The 18,489-nt window shown below is 56.6% G+C and overlaps 1 protein-coding gene across 7 annotated transcripts; it reads left to right on the top strand.

Annotated features, from left to right (window-relative positions):
• Window positions 1-1,002: 1,002 nt before the first annotated feature.
• RIPOR1 (RHO family interacting cell polarization regulator 1) lies at window positions 1,003-17,403 on the top strand. 7 transcript variants are annotated; one of them, XM_058707461.1, is made up of 22 exons: window positions 1,004-1,118; window positions 9,260-9,386; window positions 9,503-9,655; window positions 9,828-9,906; window positions 10,519-10,542; window positions 10,638-10,691; window positions 10,825-10,977; window positions 11,079-11,142; window positions 11,234-11,277; window positions 11,355-11,480; window positions 11,917-12,065; window positions 12,141-12,270; window positions 12,354-13,874; window positions 13,954-14,075; window positions 14,944-15,076; window positions 15,336-15,471; window positions 15,580-15,741; window positions 16,009-16,167; window positions 16,297-16,493; window positions 16,584-16,667; window positions 16,781-16,871; window positions 17,013-17,403. In XM_058707461.1, exons 2-22 carry the CDS (start codon window positions 9,283-9,285, stop codon window positions 17,108-17,110), a joined length of 3,783 nt encoding a protein of 1,260 aa, XP_058563444.1. In that variant the 5' UTR covers window positions 1,004-1,118; window positions 9,260-9,282; the 3' UTR covers window positions 17,111-17,403. The 7 variants fall into 7 exon arrangements, with proteins under 7 accessions (XP_058563442.1, XP_058563443.1, XP_058563446.1 ...); XM_058707462.1 differs by having other exon boundaries at window positions 13,957-14,075; XM_058707465.1 differs by lacking the exon at window positions 1,004-1,118 and adding an exon at window positions 8,319-8,442.
• Window positions 17,404-18,489: the final 1,086 nt, after the last annotated feature.

An 18,489-nucleotide genomic window follows, 5' to 3' on the forward strand; every position in this document is an offset into this window, starting at 1 on the left:
TGGATGATGTTGTGTGGTGAGGAAATAAAGAGAACCCAGTCCCTGGAAGCAATCCCCAGGTTCAAGGACTGTAGAGAAAGGTGTGCTGTAAAGGAAGGCAAAGAGGAGGGGCCAGGAGGTGGGAGAACTGGGAGAGAATGAGGTGTGTCTCTTGGAAGAGCTGGTGAGGGAGGGGACCTCTGTGTCCCTGAGGGCCTCTACCCCCTACCACTAATTCTGGGTTTTTAAGACCAACCCTGTGGGTGCAGATAGTCAAAAACCTCTCAAAGTCCCTCAACCTGCTCCCGGGTATGTCTGTGCTCCCTCTAAAGGTAAAGGACTACGGGGTGAAACCCTTCCGGTACGGACCCAGAGCTCTCAGCTCCACCTCAACCCACTGGAGGGGAGAGTCAGTATTCCAGTCCCCTATTGGGAAGGACTGGCTCTGGCCCCCTTTGGCCAGCATGTGTCCAAGCCCAGGTACCCAGACCCTCCCGCACTCTGTGAGCAAGGCCTGAGGCTCCCCAGAGCTAGTAACCAGTGAGTAGTGAATGCGCGGTCAAGTATCCAATGGCTAGGCTTCAGGACCCCTTGTTCCCGTCCCCGAAACTGGCCCTGATTCTTTCCTCCAACCAACCCAACCCAGCAGTGGCTGCTCCGGGATGGTCATAGATAGGAGGGCCTGGAAGATCTCTGGAGACCACAGATTCTGAGAAGGGGGATAGGCAAGCGGGGTTCTCCGGCGCACCCTGTTTTGGGATTTGCGTGGGAAGGAATGGGACTGGCTTTGCAAGCAGCTGCCCAATTCCCGCGAATCCCGAGCGCTAAGAACTCCCACCGCCCTAGCGTCGTCCAGGGCCCCGCCTCCCCGCAAGCTGGTGGACCCCGCGGGCCACTGGCCTGCCCCGTTACCCGAGAGGGCGGAGCGAGCCGTGGGCGCCTCCTTGGGTCCCGGAGCCTCCCGAGCGCAGTGGGTGGGGCCCAGCGGGAGGGGGAGGAGCGGGGTGACTGGGCGGCGGGCGACTGGCGGAGGGAGGGGCGGACGCCGGCGGCGGGGACAGCGGCAGCTGCGGCGCGACCAGGCCGGGAAGGGACGAGCGCACGGAGAGCTCGAGGTCCGCGCAGCCCAGCGCAGCCATGTGAGTGTCACCGCCGTTTCGGGGGGCCACGGGCCAGGCGGGGGTCGGATGCGGCAGTTCGGGTGCCTCCGCATCGGTCCCGGATCTGCTGCCCCGGCTGCGGCCCGGTCCCACGTCGCTCCATCCCCCGGACCCGGGCCGCGTTCCTCCCCTCCCCCCGGGCGCGGAGGACGCCCACAAAAGCCGCCGCCTTTGGGCCTGACGCGCGCCGCGCTGCCTTCTTCCCTCCCAAGGCAAGGCCCAGGCGGCCCGTGCCCCGGGGCTCTAGGGTGGGCCGGGCCTGAGGGCGGGCCCAAGACGCCTGTCTGGGCGCTGGCAAGGGCGCTCTCCGGGAGCCCCCGCTGTCCTCGCTGGGTGCGGGGAGGGGAAAGGATGAGCTGGGAATGGAGAGGGGGCGACGAGGGTTGCAGGCTAGCCTCGGAGATGAGCTAATCTTCCTGGACACACCGGCCGGCCTAAGCGGATTTGGGGCTCGGCCCGAGGTGGCCGATCCTGGCCTGTGGCCCGGCTCTTTGCCCAAGCGGCTGAAGCTGATCGCCTTGGCCGGGTGGGGGAACAGACCCTGTCCCTGGGAATGGGAGGCTGATGCATGGTCTCTGCAAGCAGCCAGGCTTGGGCACCCTGAAGAACTGTTTGGGGGAAGGAGCTGCCTACCAAGGCTAGGGATCTGGCTGTCTGCCCTCAGCACCCCCTGTCCTCCTCTCCCTGTTGAGGCCTCAGTCCAGCCAGTTCTACTGGATTAATCCTAATTCAGGTCCAGACTGGCTGGCAGAGCACCTACTGTGTGCAGTCTAAATATAACAAACATAACAATAAAGTTTCTCCTGTCACCATTTGTGGGACCTCACCCCGGGCCTGCAGCATTCAGCACCAGCACAGCTTTCTGAGGAGGGTTATGACAATCTGGCAGAGGCTGAAAAAGAGGCCCAGAGAGGTTAAGTAGTATTCTCAAGGTCACACAGCTGATTTAGGGAGAAATGGGAACTAGACCAAGACCTCAAACCTTGCCATTGCACTACCACCTTTGTGGCACAGAAGGGGTGTGGAAAAGGAGAATTAGAGAGTGAAGTACAAAATACTCCAGTGGGACAAGGAGGCTTGGCTTAGCTTCCACTTCCACCCACCCGTTCTGGGTCCTGTGAGGCAACAGCCAGAGATAGAGGCCTGGATTTGAGTGGGGGTGAGGAGAGCCCGCAGGGGGCCAGGCTGGGTCCACCCTGGGTGGAAAGGCAGGTGAAGAGGGCGCGGCTCAGTCAACCCCTGCCTCTCACTGCAGCTAGGCTCGAGACTCCTGACCCTTCCAGGCCTGGCCCAGGGGAAGCCACTCGGCTTCCAGCATGCCGCCAGCCGCCAGCCTCCAGCCAGGGAATGTGACCAGCTGACCAGGGAGGGGGCCGGCAGGAAGTGAAGCCACCGGGAGTCTCTGCTTGGTTCCGGGGTGGGGGGTCCCAGGCCGCGCGCACACCCCTCCCTCCGGCTCCGGCAGCTGCGGCATGACGTCAGCAGCCGGGTTTGGTGGCAGTCGCTATGGAGACAGGGACAGGTTCAGTAGGGACCCCATTCTCCTTGCAGCCTCCCCTTGCCCAGGCTATTTTTAGTGTCTGTTTACCTCTGTCTGGGGCAGCCCTGCTCCTGGGCGGGGCTAGATGGGGGACTCCTGGCTAGGCTGCTGGACCCTCCTGGCCTACCACTGAGCTGGGCAGTGCAGGTGGTGGGACCTCCTGTCCCACACAAGTGCACCACTTTTGGCATGTAGAGGGTTTTGGGGGCGGAGGAATCTGGGGCCATGCAGGCAGTCAGGGTTCCATTCCTTGCTGCCTGACGCTGGCTGTGCTGCTGGCCCCATAATCTTTGGGACCTGAGATCTGTCCCACGTCCAGAACAGACTTCAGGGCTGGTATGAGGCCAGCTTCCCCCCACCAGTTAAGGTGGGCCCTCTACTTAGCTCAGAGGAGCTCAGCAATTTTTCTTTTCTCCCCTGCAGCAGGGAAGACCCTGCCTCCACCCCCCTGAAATCGTCACTCAGACGGATATTCTGATGGTCATTTTGGCAAGAGTGTGGACCAACAATTACACATTGGTGGGACTAGGGAATTGGTAGCAGCAGAGCCCTAGTTAGAGAGAGAAAGAAAACTGCTGGGACAGTTAGCCTACTCTGAGTCTAGTCTACCCACTCAGTCCCAGAAGCCCAGGGGTCCTCACCCTACCCTATGCTCAGGGAGCAGAACTCTACTTGATGATATAATCATAAAGTGGGGGAAGGACAAAGAAAATTGTAAATGGAGTAGGGGAGTTAGGGTAGGCACAGACTTGAAATCTATCCCTCCAACAGCCCAGGATCTGCTCTTCCTGTGTCCCGGCAGCCCAGTTCACTCAGCTCCGAACTCATACTCAGCCCCCTCCCTCATCTCTCTGGTGCGGGGCCCAGAGGGCACAGCAGTGAACCCAGCAAACAGGCCCCTGCTCCCAGAGTTCACAGTCTGGTTGGAAGACAGAGGCTAAAGGAGAACTGACAACTGAACTATGTGGCTTCCAGGATCAGAGGAAGGAAGCTATGAGGCGCCTAAAAAGGAGGAACCAACCCAGGGCAGGAGGAGGAAGAACCCGTAGGGTAAAACTTGAAAAAGGAGAGGGAATTGGTAAGGCTGACAGTATGGGAAGAGGGTATAGGAGCAATGGAGGCTGCTGCTGAAAGGCTGAAGAGCCTTGTAGGTATCGAGAGAGGATCAGGGGCACCTGGGTGGCTCAGTTTGTTGAGCGTCTGAGCTCAGGTCATGATCTCATGGTTCGTGGGTTCGAGCTCCTTGTCAAGCTGCCTGCTGACAGTGTGGAGTCTGCTTGGGATTCTCTCTCTCCCTCTCTCTCTGTCCCTCCCCTGCTCATGTGTCCTCTCTCTCTCTCTCTCTCTCTCTCTCTCTCTCTCTCAAAAATAAGTAAACATTAAAAAAAATTAACTATAGTAATAAAAAGAAAATTTTAGAAAAAAGAGAAAGGGTCACAGTAGCTGGAACAGAAAGACCATGAGAGAAGAAGGGGACTGAGTAGATCAGTGGTAGAAGGTATATGAGGGAAGGGACAGAGCCTGAAGGTTATTTGGGGTCATGTCAGAGAGCCTAGACTTTATCCCTGGAATAGGGGGTCACCCATGGATGTTTTGCAAGAGGCAAAAGAGAGGGATGTTAGCACTTAAGAGTCCTGTGGTTGGACTGCCTGGATTTGAATCCTGACTCTACCACTTACCAGCTGTGTAATCTTGGGCACATTAATAATTGTTAACAACAACAGTTAATATTTGTTTTGTGTTTACAATGTGGCAGTGTGTCCACCCGAACTTCCCTACCCCACATACAATTTTCACTTGCCCAGATGCTCCCTACAAGTGCCTAGAAAGAGAACTATCTCATTTCATCTTCCCAGCAGCCCTGTGAGGCAGTTGCTGTTGTTGCTGTTGTTAGGCTTATTTAACAGAGGGGTATCTGAAGCCCAAAAAGGTTAAGAAATGCCTTGCCCAAGGTCACAGAGCTAGTTAGCCTCACGTTTCTCATCTGTGAGATGGGGCTAATAGGATTGACCCCATAAGGTTGTTACCAGAATTAAATGAGATGATGTTTGTTATTAAGCACAGTGCTTGGCCTATAGAAAGCACTTGACAAATCACAGTTTTTGGCATTGTCAGATGACTGGCATTTTAAGAAGAGCACTGTTGTTATTGAATAAAGAATGGGAGGGGGGTGTGCACCAGACTGGCTCAGTCGGTACAGCATGAGACTCTTGCTTACTTACAAAAAAAAAAAAAAAAAAAAAAAAAAAAAAAGTAGGCAATCATGTAAAATAATGCTGGATACCCATAAACAAACAAACAAACAAACAAACAAACCAAAAATAATAGATCATTGTGGATTACAGTGGAGACAGAGAGCTGATTGGGAAGCTCCACTAGGGTTCTAGCTGAGAGTTGGTGACTGTTTGGACCCAATTTCTAGCTATGGGGATGGAGGTGAGGGGACAGATTCCAGAGCGTGTGGCTGAGTGGAGAGAGGTTGACTGGGAAGAGTCAAGTTTGAGAAGGAAATTGGTGAATCCAGCTTGAGGACTTCAAATTCAGCACACCCCTAATAGCCCACTCTGCATTGTTGCTTAGCTTCTGGGGAGGCAACAAGCAGGCAGTTGGATATATAGGCCTGGTGCTCAGAAGAGCTGTTTGGGTGAGGAAGAGATAAGTAAGCTGGCAACATTTCGAGGGCATTGAGGTGTGGGAGATGTACCCAGCCCAAGAGTGAGGAGGATGAGGCCAATTCCGGGATGATGAGAAAGATGAGATCTTCTGTGGGAAAGTAAGATGTACAGCCAGAGAGATAGGTGGAAAACCGGGAGCATGTTGTTGCCTCTTGAAATTCAAGGAAAGAAAAGGCTCAAAGAAGAGAAAGAGAGCCACAAAGTGAAAAGCTTTACTGAGATCAAGCACGAGAAGGACTAAACCTTGGACACTGGATTCAGCAACAGGGAGGTCACTGGTGACCTTGTCCAGACCAGTCAGGGGAGTGGTGGGTGTGGAAGGTAGCCCAGGGTGGTAGAGGACTGCGTAGTTGTGGAGAGGAAATCAAGGTAGACATCTGTCTCTTCGAGAAATTTGATTATGAAAGGGCCAAATGGAGCGATGGATGGGGTCACTGGGAAGAGAAATGGGGTCCACAGAGGAATAATTTCTTGTTGGAGTTTTTTTTTTTTTTTTTTTAATGTGTATTTATGTTTGAGAGAGACAGAGACAGAGTGTGAGCGGGGAGGGGCAGAGAGAAAGGGAGACAGAATCTGAAGCAGGCTCCAGGCTCTGAGCAAGCTGTCAGCACAGAGCCTGACGCAGCGCTCCAACTCACAAACTGCGAGATCATGACCTGAGCCGAAGTCGGACGCTTAACCGACTGAGCCACCCAGGCGCCCCTCTTGTTGGAGTTATTAAAGCCAACTTTATATTAAAAATATCTACAGAGAGGGTGAGCGTCCAAAGTGTACAGCTCAATCCATTTTCACAAGGGAACATACACCCATCTAGGACCAGGAAATAGAACCCAGATGAGGAAATATGGAACATTACCAGCCCCCTGGAAACCCTCTTGTGTCCCCTTCCAGTAACTACTCCCAAAGGGTAACTAGTATTCTGACTTCTATCACCATAGATGAGTTTTGCCTGTTTTTGAACTTCATATCAAGGGAACCATACATAGGTCCTCTCTTGTGGTATTGCTTCTTCTTTATGTCTGTGGGATTCATCCATATTTTTGTGTGCAGATGTATACTGTTCGTTCTTTTTGTTGTATAGCATTCCATTATCTACTGATGGGCATTTGGGTAGTTTCCAGGGTTGTTTTAGTTTTTTATGGGCAAGTGACTTGAACTTGTTTAAGGCTTGCGGAGGAAGTCTGAAACACTCATTGTCTATGAGAAGGAAGAAAGATGAGTAGGGCCACACGTGAGATTTCCTGGGTGGGAAATGAGCACCTGGCTGAGGTTGAGAGAATTGCTCTGTGGTTCCAGCTCAGCTGCTGTGCAAAGACCTCTGGCGGCTCCTGCCATTGTGTGCAGGTGTAGAGAAGGCAGGGCATTGGGTCGCCCAGGGTTGTTTCCTGCCAGGTAGGAGAGAAGCACAGAGTGCTAGGCATATTAGCAGCAGGTGAGCTATGGAGTGTGGTGCCTGTGGATCTAGGCTGGGGAGAAGGATGTGCAGGGGAGAGAAGGATGTGCAGGGAAGAGAAGGTGGGAGGGAGCTGGCAGAGAGAAAGGAAGCAGAGGCCAATTGTGAGCTCTGTGCAGGATGGTGTCTGTGAAATTCCGGGCTGTATCTCTAGTGACTGGCACATGTTTGGCACAGAGTTGCCACTCAGTGAATAGTTGAATAAATGAGCTGAGGTTTCAAGAGGTCTCAGGTAGAAGAGAGTGTAGGTGGGGGTGATGCAGAGAGTCTTAAGGTTGGCATCATTGTGGTTGCAATTTAGGAAAGGGGCACTCCAGAGCCAGTGGGGGGGGGGAGGTCAGTGTGGGGCGTGCAGACTGGGATGGGAGCAGAAAGGTCAGTGTGGGGCGTGCAATCCACAGGAATACATAGTTGCTAGTGTAGGGTGCAGAGCACCTGGTCTTCAAGGAGAGAGAGGAGGATAGCACATTTCAAACTGGGGTCCTTGGGTATCTTGCATCTGATTCTATAGGGGGGTGGTGGGCTTGTTGGAAATGCTGACCCCTGGGCCCACTCCAGCCTCTTGGGGAGAAAATAAGCAGAACTGAGCAACAAGGAGCAGGAGTATTTATGGGTTGAGGGAGCACCCAGCCCTTCCAATGCCCACTGGAGTTTGGGCATGATAGCCTCTATTCAGGCTGGAGGTGGATGAGGGAAACTCAAGGAAAAAATACTCAGGGTGGGAAAGGGCCAACACCAAGGGGATTCAGCCATGTGAGCCGGTGGCCAGAAGGATGGGGGCCTCGCCGTAGGATGCAGCTTCTACCAGAGAGGTAGCCCTGGCTGGGCACTGGGACCTGATCCTCTTCCCTAGGGCTTGAGGGTGGGGAGGATGTGCCTAGAATGATCACCTCCTCTGTGGATGGGGTAGTGCATGGGCTATGGGACTCTGAACCCAGTTCCTTCTCTGCTTCCTTCTTGGGGCAGCAACACATAATATGAGCTTGGTCCAGTCCCACACTTTTAGCCTCTTTCTTTTCCCAGCTTCCCAGACCCCTCATGCTCAGTGCCTGACTCTGCCCTCTATTGGCACAGGCCATCCACTCGGCACCCACAGTCCTTCCTTCTACTCCCTCAGCCCCACTTTCCAGTCTGCATACTCAGAACCCCAACTCCCAGCCTTGTGTGTGCTCAGCCCTCTAATACCCCTCAACAGCCACTCTATGAGCCCCTTATTCTAACTGCATCCAATCCAGCCTCCGCTCAGGGTCTTCATTCTGTTTATCCCTCCTTATTCACCGCCGGGCTCAATTCCCTTTACCCAAACTCCGAACCCCACCTGAGAAGACCCACTTCAGTATCCTCCCCGAAGGGAGCCCCCAGTACCCCTCCCAGAGGCCGCTCAGTTTGAGCGGTGCCCCCGCCCAGTGGTCCAGCCGGTCCCGCCCATCCCGGCGGGCTGAGTCAGGCGGCAGGAACTGGGCGGGGGGCGGCGCCGGGAGGAGCTGAAGCCCGAGCCAGAGTCGCTGGGAGCAAGCGCGGAGCCCAGCTCGACCAGCACCTAGTGGCCCTGGGCCTGTGGGGACGTAGGGGTGGGAGGGCAAACGCAGGGGGTGGGGAGCTGTCCTGGATCTACCATGAGTGCCAAGAAGAGAGGTAGGACCCGGCCTGAGGCTGCGATGGCTGCGAGGCTGGCCCCAGGGGGTGCGGGCTGGACTCTGGGGGACAGGGGCACGTGTTTCGCCGGATCTGGGTGGGGGTCTGCGGAGGATCCTTTCCCGCTAAGGGCGCGGGCGAAGGAGTCCATCTATGACTAAGTTTCCAGGCCTGAGCCGCAGGAAAGTGGAGGAGGCAGGGCACTTCTTGTCGCTGCCCCCGACTCTGGGAATCCCCAGGCTGCTGGGCTCTGGCATCCCCGGTGGGGGCTGGAGGGGAGCAGTTTACACGGGGCGGGAGGGTCGCGGGAGCCAACCTTGGGCCTGCCGGGCCTGTTGGGCAGCTCCGCTAGGCTCAGAGCGTTCACCTCGCCAGGTGACCTCCCGCAGCCTCGCGGGGTTGGAGCGCGGGAGCTCCTGGTCACTGTTGCGGAGATAGGGGGTGAGGTCAGGGGCAGGGCTGGGGAGCCCGCCCCGCCCCCGGGTAAACAAGCGCTTCCGCACATTCTTCATGCGCCCCGCCCCTTTCCTGCCCCTTCCCAGCCAGGGGCGGGGGAGGGGGGTCCCCGCGCGACCCCCCTTCCTGCCCCGGGACAGGCGGAGCCTGCACCTCTGCAGGAAGTGGGGGCCGAGCCCAGGCCACGCTGAGTCCGAGGCCGAGTCGCCCGGCCGCCCTGTCATTAGTGCTGGGGCCGGCAGGGTTGTCGGACTCCCGGCGTCAGGCGGTATCCGGCTGGACTAAGATACAGAGGCTGGGCCTCCGGAGGGGGCTTCAAAAGCCTGACTGGCGCTGGACACCCGCCCTCGCCACCCCCCAGGGAGCCCCGCGCGGACTCATTCCATGATGTCCCTGTCGGTGCGGCCGCAGCGCCGCCTGCTCAGCGCCCGGGTCAATAGGAGCCAGTCCTTCGCAGGCGTCCTCGGCAGCCAGGAGCGGGGCCCCAGGTACGCAGCAGAGAGGGGCTAATGGGGTCAAGCGAGTGTGACGGGGCTGGAGCTGGGTGTGCAGTGAGGGATTGGGGATCCTTCTCGTACCTTTCTGAGTGTGGCCTCTTCTCCAGGAGCTTCCCGGCCTTCAGTCCCCCGGGGCCCCCACGGAAGCCCCCAGCGCTCTCCCGAGTGTCCAGGATGTTTTCCGTGGCGCACCCAGCCCCTAAGGTCCCACAGCCTGAGCGGCTGGACCTGGTGTACACTGCGCTCAAGCAGGGCCTGACGTAAGGAACGCCTCCCAATGCCTTATCCCAGGACTCCTCCCTAAGCCCTCATCCCCTTCCTGCTAGTAGGAGCCTTCCCCAGTCTCCTATCTTCTTTCCACTGCTTGCTTGTACCCTGGGCAGCTGGAGGCTGGAAAGGTAAGCTAATTCTTGCAGTCACTCCTTTCCCCAGGGCCTATTTGGAAGTGCACCAGCAGGAACAGGAGAAACTCCAGGGACAGATTAGGGAGTCCAAGAGGAATTCCCGGCTGGTAAGTAAAGGGTTGACAAGGATGCCCTGGATTTAGCCCAGTTGTGACTAGAATACGGGATATCAGGAAAGGCTGGGCAGGTTTCTAGCCCCACCTTCCCCAGGTTTTGTACGCTTTCTGTCTGGGACCCAGTGTCTGCCCATTGGAGCTTTCAGTGGGGTGGGTCAGACCCCCCCCAGACGTGATGACAGGAAACTATATTGTAGTAATTCTGATAGAGAGTCATGGTTCTTCTCTGGAAACAGGTCAGGGCTTCCCAGAGCAGGAAACGCTTCTGCTGGGTCTTGAAGAATAGGAGTTCCCTGGTAGAGGGAACCTCTTCCTAGGGGTTGCAGGAAAGGGAGTGGGCCCGGGGAAGGGATCCCAAGGGAAGAGATGGGGGGATGGGTATGGGAGGGGTCTTGAGGACCAGACCCTATGTCACTAACATGCACCTAAGGCCAGGCATGAGGGAAGATGGGTCAGTCCATACTTTGACTGGAGTGGCTGTGGCCTGCGGTATGAGGGGGAGGAAGGCTGTGAAAGAGGAGTTAGATGGGCCTGGGTAGACATGTGCCCCTGCTGGAATACTTCCCATGCCTCCTAAGTGTCCCCTCTCATCTTCCCCCGCAGGGCTTCCTGTATGACTTGGATAAGGTAAGTGTGTAGGGAATGGTGACAGAAGAGTTTGGCTCATTGGGGAGGGTAAGGGCTTGGGGCCTCCGGCCCCTCCTGACATACCTCTCCCTCAGCAAGTCAAGTCCATTGAACGCTTCCTGCGACGGTTGGAGTTCCATGCCAGCAAGGTATATGTGCAGCATGCACATGTGTGCAGTGTGCACACAAGGCGGGTGGGAGATAGGGGGATGCTAGGTCCTGGGTGAGCAACCCCAGTAGTGAGTTTCAATTCCCCCAATATCACCCCACTCACCTGCCCAGATTGATGAGCTGTATGAAGCATACTGTGTCCAGCGGCGTCTCCGGGATGGTGCCTACAACATGATCCGTGCCTACAGCACTGGATCTCCAGGGAGCCGAGAGGCCCGGGACAGCCTGGCCGAAGCCACTCGAGGGCATCGCGAGTACACAGAGGTGAGGGATGGGTGTCCAGAAGGCAGAGGCACAGGGTATAGCAGAGCTGGTGAGAGAGGACTGGTTCTTGATCCGCTCTTGTCCCTGCCCACCCCTCCCAGAGCATGTGTCTGCTGGAGAGTGAGCTGGAAGCACAGCTGGGCGAGTTCCATCTCCGGATGAAAGGTACTAAGTGATGGGGACAGACTGGTGCTAGGGAGAGGGGATTGTGTGCCTGAGACCCCTCACCATGGCTCATCTCCTCCTCTACTCCTAGGGCTGGCTGGCTTCGCCAGGCTGTGTGTGGGGGATCAGTATGAGGTATGAGAATGGCAAGGAAGGGCTGGAATGAGAGGGTCACAACACCAGGGGCTGCCTCATCTTGCCTGTTCACCTAGATCTGCATGAAATATGGGCGTCAACGCTGGAAACTACGGGGCCGAATTGAGGGTAGCGGAAAGCAGGTGTGGGACAGCGAGGAAACCGTCTTTCTTCCTCTGCTCACGGAATTCCTGTCTATCAAGGTGATGTGTCTGCCCAGGACCACAGGTCAAATGATCCTGTGACTCCTTGACCCGTGAACCCCTCATGACCCTAAGACCCTTACCCTGTAACTCCCAGCTGGCTTCATGGCTCTGTGAATATGTAATCCCCATGTCCTTCATAACTCTGTGATTTTCTTATGATCTTTTAATCTTGTAAATATTTGACTCCCTAAACCCTCATGAGACTGTGACCCCCATGGCCACAATGACCTTAGACCTCTGCAATCCACATGCTCCCAGGATGCTTCAATCCTCCATGGCCTCATCACTCAGAGAATTCCAATCCCTGCAACCTTGTCATAGCCCTATGACCCTGTGACTATCACATAACGTCTATGCATATTCAGACCTCTGATCTCCCACAACCTCATGATCCCTATACCCTTGTGACCTTATGATGTATTCTTGGCTACAGGTGACAGAACTGAAGGGTCTGGCCAACCATGTGGTTGTAGGCAGTGTCTCCTGCGAGACCAAGGACCTGTTTGCTGCCCTGCCCCAAGTTGTGGCTGTGGACATCAATGACCTCGGCACCATCAAGCTCAGCCTGGAAGTCACATGGAGGTTGGTGTTGTTGAGTGGCTTGGGGACAGGACCAAGGGGCCTGTGGCACCTGCTAAAAGCCTCTTACCTCCCCAGCCCTTTCGACAAGGATGACCAGCCCTCAACTGCTTCCACTGTCAACAAGGCCTCCACAGTCACCAAACGCTTCTCCACCTATAGCCAGAGCCCACCAGACACGCCCTCACTTCGGGAACAGGCCTTTTATGTGAGTCACAGGCCAGGCTTAGGCCCCACCATCCTCCAGGGGCTCCCTGGGGTGGTCCTGAAGCACCCTTTCCTCTCTCCCAGAATATGCTGAGGCGGCAGGAGGAGCTGGAGAATGGGACGGCATGGTCCTTGTCATCCGAATCTTCAGACGACTCATCCAGCCCCCAGCTTTCAGGCATTGCCCGCCACTCTTCAGCTCCCAGGCCTCTGGTGCAGCAACCTGAACCTCTGCCCATTCAAGTCACCTTCCGTAGGCCTGAGACCCCCACCTCTGCACCTGTGGATGAAGAGGGGATCACGGCCCCAGCCCTGGCCAATGGCCATGCCCCCTATAGCCGGACTCTGAGCCACATCAGTGAGGCCAGTGTGGATGCTGCCTTGGCTGAGGCTTCTGTGGAGGCTCTGGGCCTAGAATGCTTAGCTCAGGGACCTAGCCTGCCTGCACACCTAGATCCCACCCATGGGGAGCAACCTGGTCCTGTCCCTCCTGCTGTGGACCCTTGCCATTCTGCCACAAGCCTTACCCTCAGTACAACAGGCCCCACCCACATATCTACAGACCCTGCTTTGTCTGCACACCTAGATTTGGTTCACAAGATCACAGACTCTAGCCCTTCTGAACTGCCAGGCCCTACCCACACCATCAGAGGATCTACCTATAATGACATCAGCCTTACCCAAAGTGCTCCAAGCCTCACTCATATTACCACAGCTTCTACCCACAAGCCCATGGTCTCTACCCTCACCACTACAAGCCCTACTCCCAGTGCCACAGCCCCAGTCCAGACCACCACAAGTCCCACCCACAAGCCAATGCTTTGCACCCTCACTACTGAAGGTCCTACCACCAATACTACAGGCCCAGTCCAGACCACCACAAGCCCCATCCACACTACAACAAGCCCTACCCATACCACTGCAAGCCTCACCCAAACCACTATAAGCCCTGCCCACACTACTGCAAGCCCCACCCATGCCACTATAAGCCCCACCCATGCCACTACAAGCCCCACCCATGCAAGTACAAGCCCTGCTCACAAAGCCAGGATGTCAACTCACACCACTACGAGTCCTACCCCCAAGGCTAAGGACCCAGTCCAGACCACTAGGAGCCCCACCCATCCTGTCACAAGCCCCACCCTTATAACTGTAAGCTCTTCCACTTTTCTAGACCATGCCATGCTTCCCAGCTCCTCTGCAAAGGCAGACCCTACCCTCCCAGGCACCAACACCCAGTCCTGTAGCTACCCATTTTCCACTCCTTGCACTCAGGCAGACCCTGTAGCCCCCAGCCCCTCCTACCCAAGTCCTGCCTGTTCCAGTTGCGAACCGCTCACAAGTCCATCCCCAGATTCCCCAGAACCGGACCTTCAGAGTCCAAGTCCCCCTCTCTCACCTGTAGCCCCTGTGGCCCAGCATTTAGACCTTAGCCTGGCTGTGGCCACTCAGGCCCCAGTTCCAGGAGCAGCTGGAGGGGCTGGGGATAGGAGGCTGGAAGAGGCACTAGGGGCCCTAATGGCTGCCCTGGATGACTATCGTGGCCAGTTCCCTGAGCTGCAGGGCCTAGAGCAGGAGGTGACCCGGCTGGAGAGTCTGCTCATGGTAAGGAGGGCCAGGTGGGCTGCAGCAGGGAGGGCAGCAAGGCAGTGGGCGGTAGCACTGACTCCCTTCCCAACCCCAGCAGAAACAAGGCCTCACTCGCAGCCGGGCCTCCAGCCTTAGTATCACTGTGGAGCATGCCCTGGAGAGCTTCAGCTTCCTCAATGAGGATGAAGATGAAGACATCGATAGTCCTGGAGACAGGTGAGGGGGAAGAGGTGAGGGGAGTGCCAAGTGAAGGGGAAAGGCCAGAAAGGGGAACAGGTGAGGTGGAGCCAGGTAGAGCACACAAGGAGAGTGGCAAGACTGGAGGTGGCAGGAGGGGATACACTTGCCAGCAGGTGCATCTGTGTTTGACACCCCCACCCCTCACCCCATGTAGTCCTCATGTGTCCCTGATGCCTGTTTCCAACCCCATCTGTATCCTCAGTGCTTCTGACCTCCCTCCTTCTGGTCCAGGCAATGCCTGCCTCTCCTGCTGGTCCCCATCAGCTTGTGATCCTCCAGCTCCTCCTCTTTCCCTTGGACTCACCTTGGACCTACCCTATGAACAAGCCCTTTTGGTGCCTCTCCATGCACCCTGGGTCCCTCAGCACCAACCCCCTCTGTCTCAACCCAGGTTTTCCCCGAGAACCCAGCCCCTTGGCTCTCTGTCCCAGAGTGGCCTTTGCCAATTCCTGGTTAAGAGTCCTGCCTGGCCTGTCCTCTCTCTGCTGCTGCCCAGGTTAGGGCCCTGTGCCCTGAACCCTTTGGGCCACAATCCCTTGGAGTCCACATTATATAGACCATCCCGCCTGCAACCCTACTCCCAGCCATCCCAACCCCGGCGGCCCTGGTGGTCCCAGAAGTTGTAGCTGGAGGTGGGAAAAGACAGACGAACCCTGGAGACCCCCACTAACACCTGTTGGTCGTAGTCTCTTCCTCCTTCTGGAAGTCCTCCGTGAACTTACCCATTGTCTGTTGTCTGTGTATCGTCTGCTCTTCCATTCTGGGGGGGGACCTTAATAAAAATAAACTGTTGACCACATGGTGATGTGTGCTCCTGGGGTGGTTGACCCCCTTTTTCTCTCAGGCCCCCAAACAGCCTGGAGCCTGGGGCTGAGGACAGCCTCGACTTACCCAGTGCCCGCCCCCTCAGCACGGAGTGTCCAGCTCTGGACGCTGCCTTGGTCCAGCACCTGTACCACTGCAGCCGCCTCCTGCTGGTGAGGCTAGTGGTATTCTCTACACCCTCCTTTTGTAATCCCCTACCCCAGGGAGCCCTGCACTTCAATACTGACCCTCCATGCCTCCTCTGACTTCCACTCCCCACTGCCCCAGGGCTCTAGCATTTGGCTCTTGCTGAGTGGAACACCTCCCATACTCTGGCTTCCCCCATCCTCTCCATGCATGCTGGGACTTGTAGTCCCTGGGCTCCACCCTCCCCAAGCTTCATCCTGAGATAAGGCCATCCCTATTCTCCAGAAACTGGGCACATTTGGGCCCCTGCGCTGCCAGGAGGCATGGGCCCTGGAGCGGCTGCTGAGGGAAGCCAGAGTGCTAGAGGCCGTATGTGAGCTTAGCAGACGATGGGAAGTCCCTGCCACCTCTGCCCAGGAAGGTAAGGGCTCTGTCTGCCCTGAAGCTCCTCCCTTACCTAGCCCCATCTGCACGCCTGTCTGCCCACCTGCCTGCTCTGTTGCTGATGGTTGTCTGCACCTCCTCGTAGTGGTGCAGTTCTCAGCCTCTCGGCCCAGCTTCCTCACCTTCTGGGACCAGTGCACAGAGGGACTCAGCCCCTTCATCTGCCCCGTAGAGAGAGTGCTCCTCACCTTCTGCAATCAATACAGTGCCCGTCTCTCCCTGCGCCAGCCAGGCCTAGCTGAGGCTGGTGAGTGGGCTGCCTACCTGCCCCCTCTTACCTCCTTTGTTGGATCCCTAGTGATGGGATCTCAGGAAAAGCCAGGTCAGCCTACACAGACCTGCTGAGCTGAGCAGTGGGAGGAAATAATGAAGTCTTGTTTCTTTGCATGGAAGGACCCAGAAGGGTAGGGTTTGGATGGGGGGCCCCTGGACCTGAACCTGGGATGGGAGCACTCTTCCCTCTAAGGGTCTGGCTCCACCCAAACCCTGAGGCTTGCAGCACTGCCTCCCACAGTGTGTGTCAAGTTCCTGGAGGATGCCCTGGGGCAGAAGCTGCCCAGGAGGCCCCAGACAGGCCCTGGAGAGCAGTTCACCATCTTCCAGTTCTGGAGTTATGTCGAAGCCTTGGACAGCCCCTCTATGGAGGCCTATGTGACTGAGACCGCCGAGGAGGGTGAGCCAGAGGCCCTGATCACAAAGGGCCTGACTCTGTGGGTGTGGATGAGAACATGAGTATACAAGACCCTACCCCACAAGGTTCCTTGCCCTGCTACCTTGTCCCAACTCTCCTTTCTTCTTTCAGTGTTACTGGTGCGGAATTTGAATTCAGATGACCAAGCTGTTGTGCTGAAGGCCCTGAGGTTGGCTCCTGAGGGGAGACTGCAAAGGGATGGGCTTCGGGCCCTCAGCTCCCTGCTTGTCCATGGCAACAACAAGGTCATGGCTGCTGTCAGCACCCAGCTCCGGAGCCTGTCACTGGGCCCCGTCTTTAGGGAAAGGGTGAGAGTCAGGCAGGCCCTTCTTGAGGAAAAGGCTTGGGGTCCCAGGCTCCCAGTGTCTGGCTAAGTCTGCCCTCCCACCCTTACCCAGGCCCTACTGTGCTTCCTGGACCAACTCGAGGATGAGGATGTACAGACAAGAGTGGCTGGTTGCCTGGCCCTGGGCTGCATCAAGGTAATGCCTGCCAACCCCTGCACTTCATGCCCCTCCCAGTTCCCCCAGCCCTGGGCTGTGGGCCTTTCCCACCTGCTCCACTGGGCCCACCTCAATGTTCCCTCCCCCGGTAGGCTCCTGAGGGCATTGAGCCCCTGGTGTACCTGTGCCAAACAGACACAGAAGCTGTGAGGGAAGCCGCTCGACAGAGCCTGCAACAGTGTGGTGAGGCTGGGGGATGGGAGATACAGGTCAAGTAGAGTTCCACAACAGTTTGACTGATGGGAGTAGGAGTGAGTGGAGTCACGGATGGGAGGGCCGAGATGGGGCTAGGATCGCTCCTAACCCCATCCTTACCCATTACAGGGGAAGAGGGACAGTCTGCCCATCGACGGCTGGAGGAATCACTGGACGCCCTGCCCCGCATCTTTGGGCCTGGCAGCATGGCCAGCACAGCATTCTAAATTTCCTACCCACTGGCTTCCAGTGCCCTTTCCTCTCACTTTCAGGGCTCACCAGGCACTGGCAGGGAGGGTGAGGGCTGGCTCCAGACACCTCTCCCCCACAGATTCCTATCAATGAAAATCTAATATATTCTTCTGTTGCCCTTGGGTTGGTAGAGTCAGTGCCTGCAGTCAAGTGCCTCCCAGCCTCGGCTCAGCACACTTGCCACAAATCAGTGTCCTGCCACATCCCTTGGTTTTATATTTTATTTACAGAGTTTTACAGAAAATAAAAAAGCAAAATGCCTTTCCTACATGGCCTGGCCTGGTGCATTCCTGACCCTCTGCTCCAGCACTCTCTGGCTATGGCCCTTCCTGACCCTGGTCTATCTGCATTCCAACTGTGTTTTGGCCCTGGAAATTCAGGTGGAAGAGAGCCCAGAGACTGAAACTGGGGTTGCAAAACAGCAGAGGAAGAGGGTAGTGGGTATCGTTGAGGAGGTCCAGTTTGGATGCTTGGGGGTGCCCTGGGCCTGGAAGCTATGGGTCCAGGCTGGAGCTGAACTGTGGAGTTGGCCTAGAGAAAGCCCAAAGGTCCCAGTCCTGAGAGTGGCTCACTAGCAGCTAGCATGAGGTAGCCTGCAGACAGAGGAAGCTGGCAGGATAAGGCACGGTAAGAGCGTGAGCTTTTGGCCAAAAGGGGGCAGCAGAATCCCATCAAGGAACACGAGGCTTCTGGGTCTTCTCTCGGCTCAGGCAGCTTCCTACGGAGGTGGCTGAGCTGAACCCAAGGAGCTCCTTGGGGGCTGGGTAGTAAGAGAGAGGAGATTCTTGCAGAGGGGAAGAGCTGGGGCCTAGGAGGCAGGAAACTCAGGCAGCTGCCCTGTGATACTAAACAGCAAGTCCTTTCTCTCCCCAAGCTGCCTCTCCTCTCTGTAATAACAAATCTGACTGAACCCTGTGCGCTGCCCCCAGGCCCCCCAACAGGCAGACTGCTGCTTCGGGAGGCAGGGCTCCAGGGAAAGGACTCACATCTTCCTAGAGCTACCTGGCACGTGAGTGTGTTAACCCCAGAAGGTTAAGAATTCTAGGGGGGGGGGGGTGTGTGTGTGGAATTTCAGAATGGCGGGCCTGTTTCAAAGAGGGCCCGAGGGAGGCCCACACCCAAGGCTGGACAAACAGGCTCTCTACCCTTCCTCTGTCCCTCCAGAGCTTTCATCATCCAGGGACAAGGGAAACAAGGACTTCCCTACTCCCTGAACCCACTCTGTTGTGGTGCCTGTGGTGGTAGCACAGCAGTGTGACACTGGGGAAAGTGTGTGTGCCTGCACTCTAGAGGAGCCAATGAGGTGCCAATAGTCCCCCGGGGGAGGTGGGGGAGGGGTGACCCAGATCCCCAA

This window comes from Neofelis nebulosa, chromosome 17 (assembly GCF_028018385.1).
Source record: "Neofelis nebulosa isolate mNeoNeb1 chromosome 17, mNeoNeb1.pri, whole genome shotgun sequence".
In the NCBI taxonomy this organism is placed as follows: Eukaryota; Metazoa; Chordata; class Mammalia; order Carnivora; family Felidae; genus Neofelis; species Neofelis nebulosa.

Coding starts and splice junctions, on each gene's coding strand:
- RIPOR1 (XM_058707464.1), top strand. Junction 11,143..11,233: donor GTTCCATCTCCGGATGAAAG/GTACTAAGTGAT, acceptor CTCTACTCCTAG/GGCTGGCTGGCTTCGCCAGG. Junction 15,472..15,579: donor TGCCACCTCTGCCCAGGAAG/GTAAGGGCTCTG, acceptor ACCTCCTCGTAG/TGGTGCAGTTCTCAGCCTCT.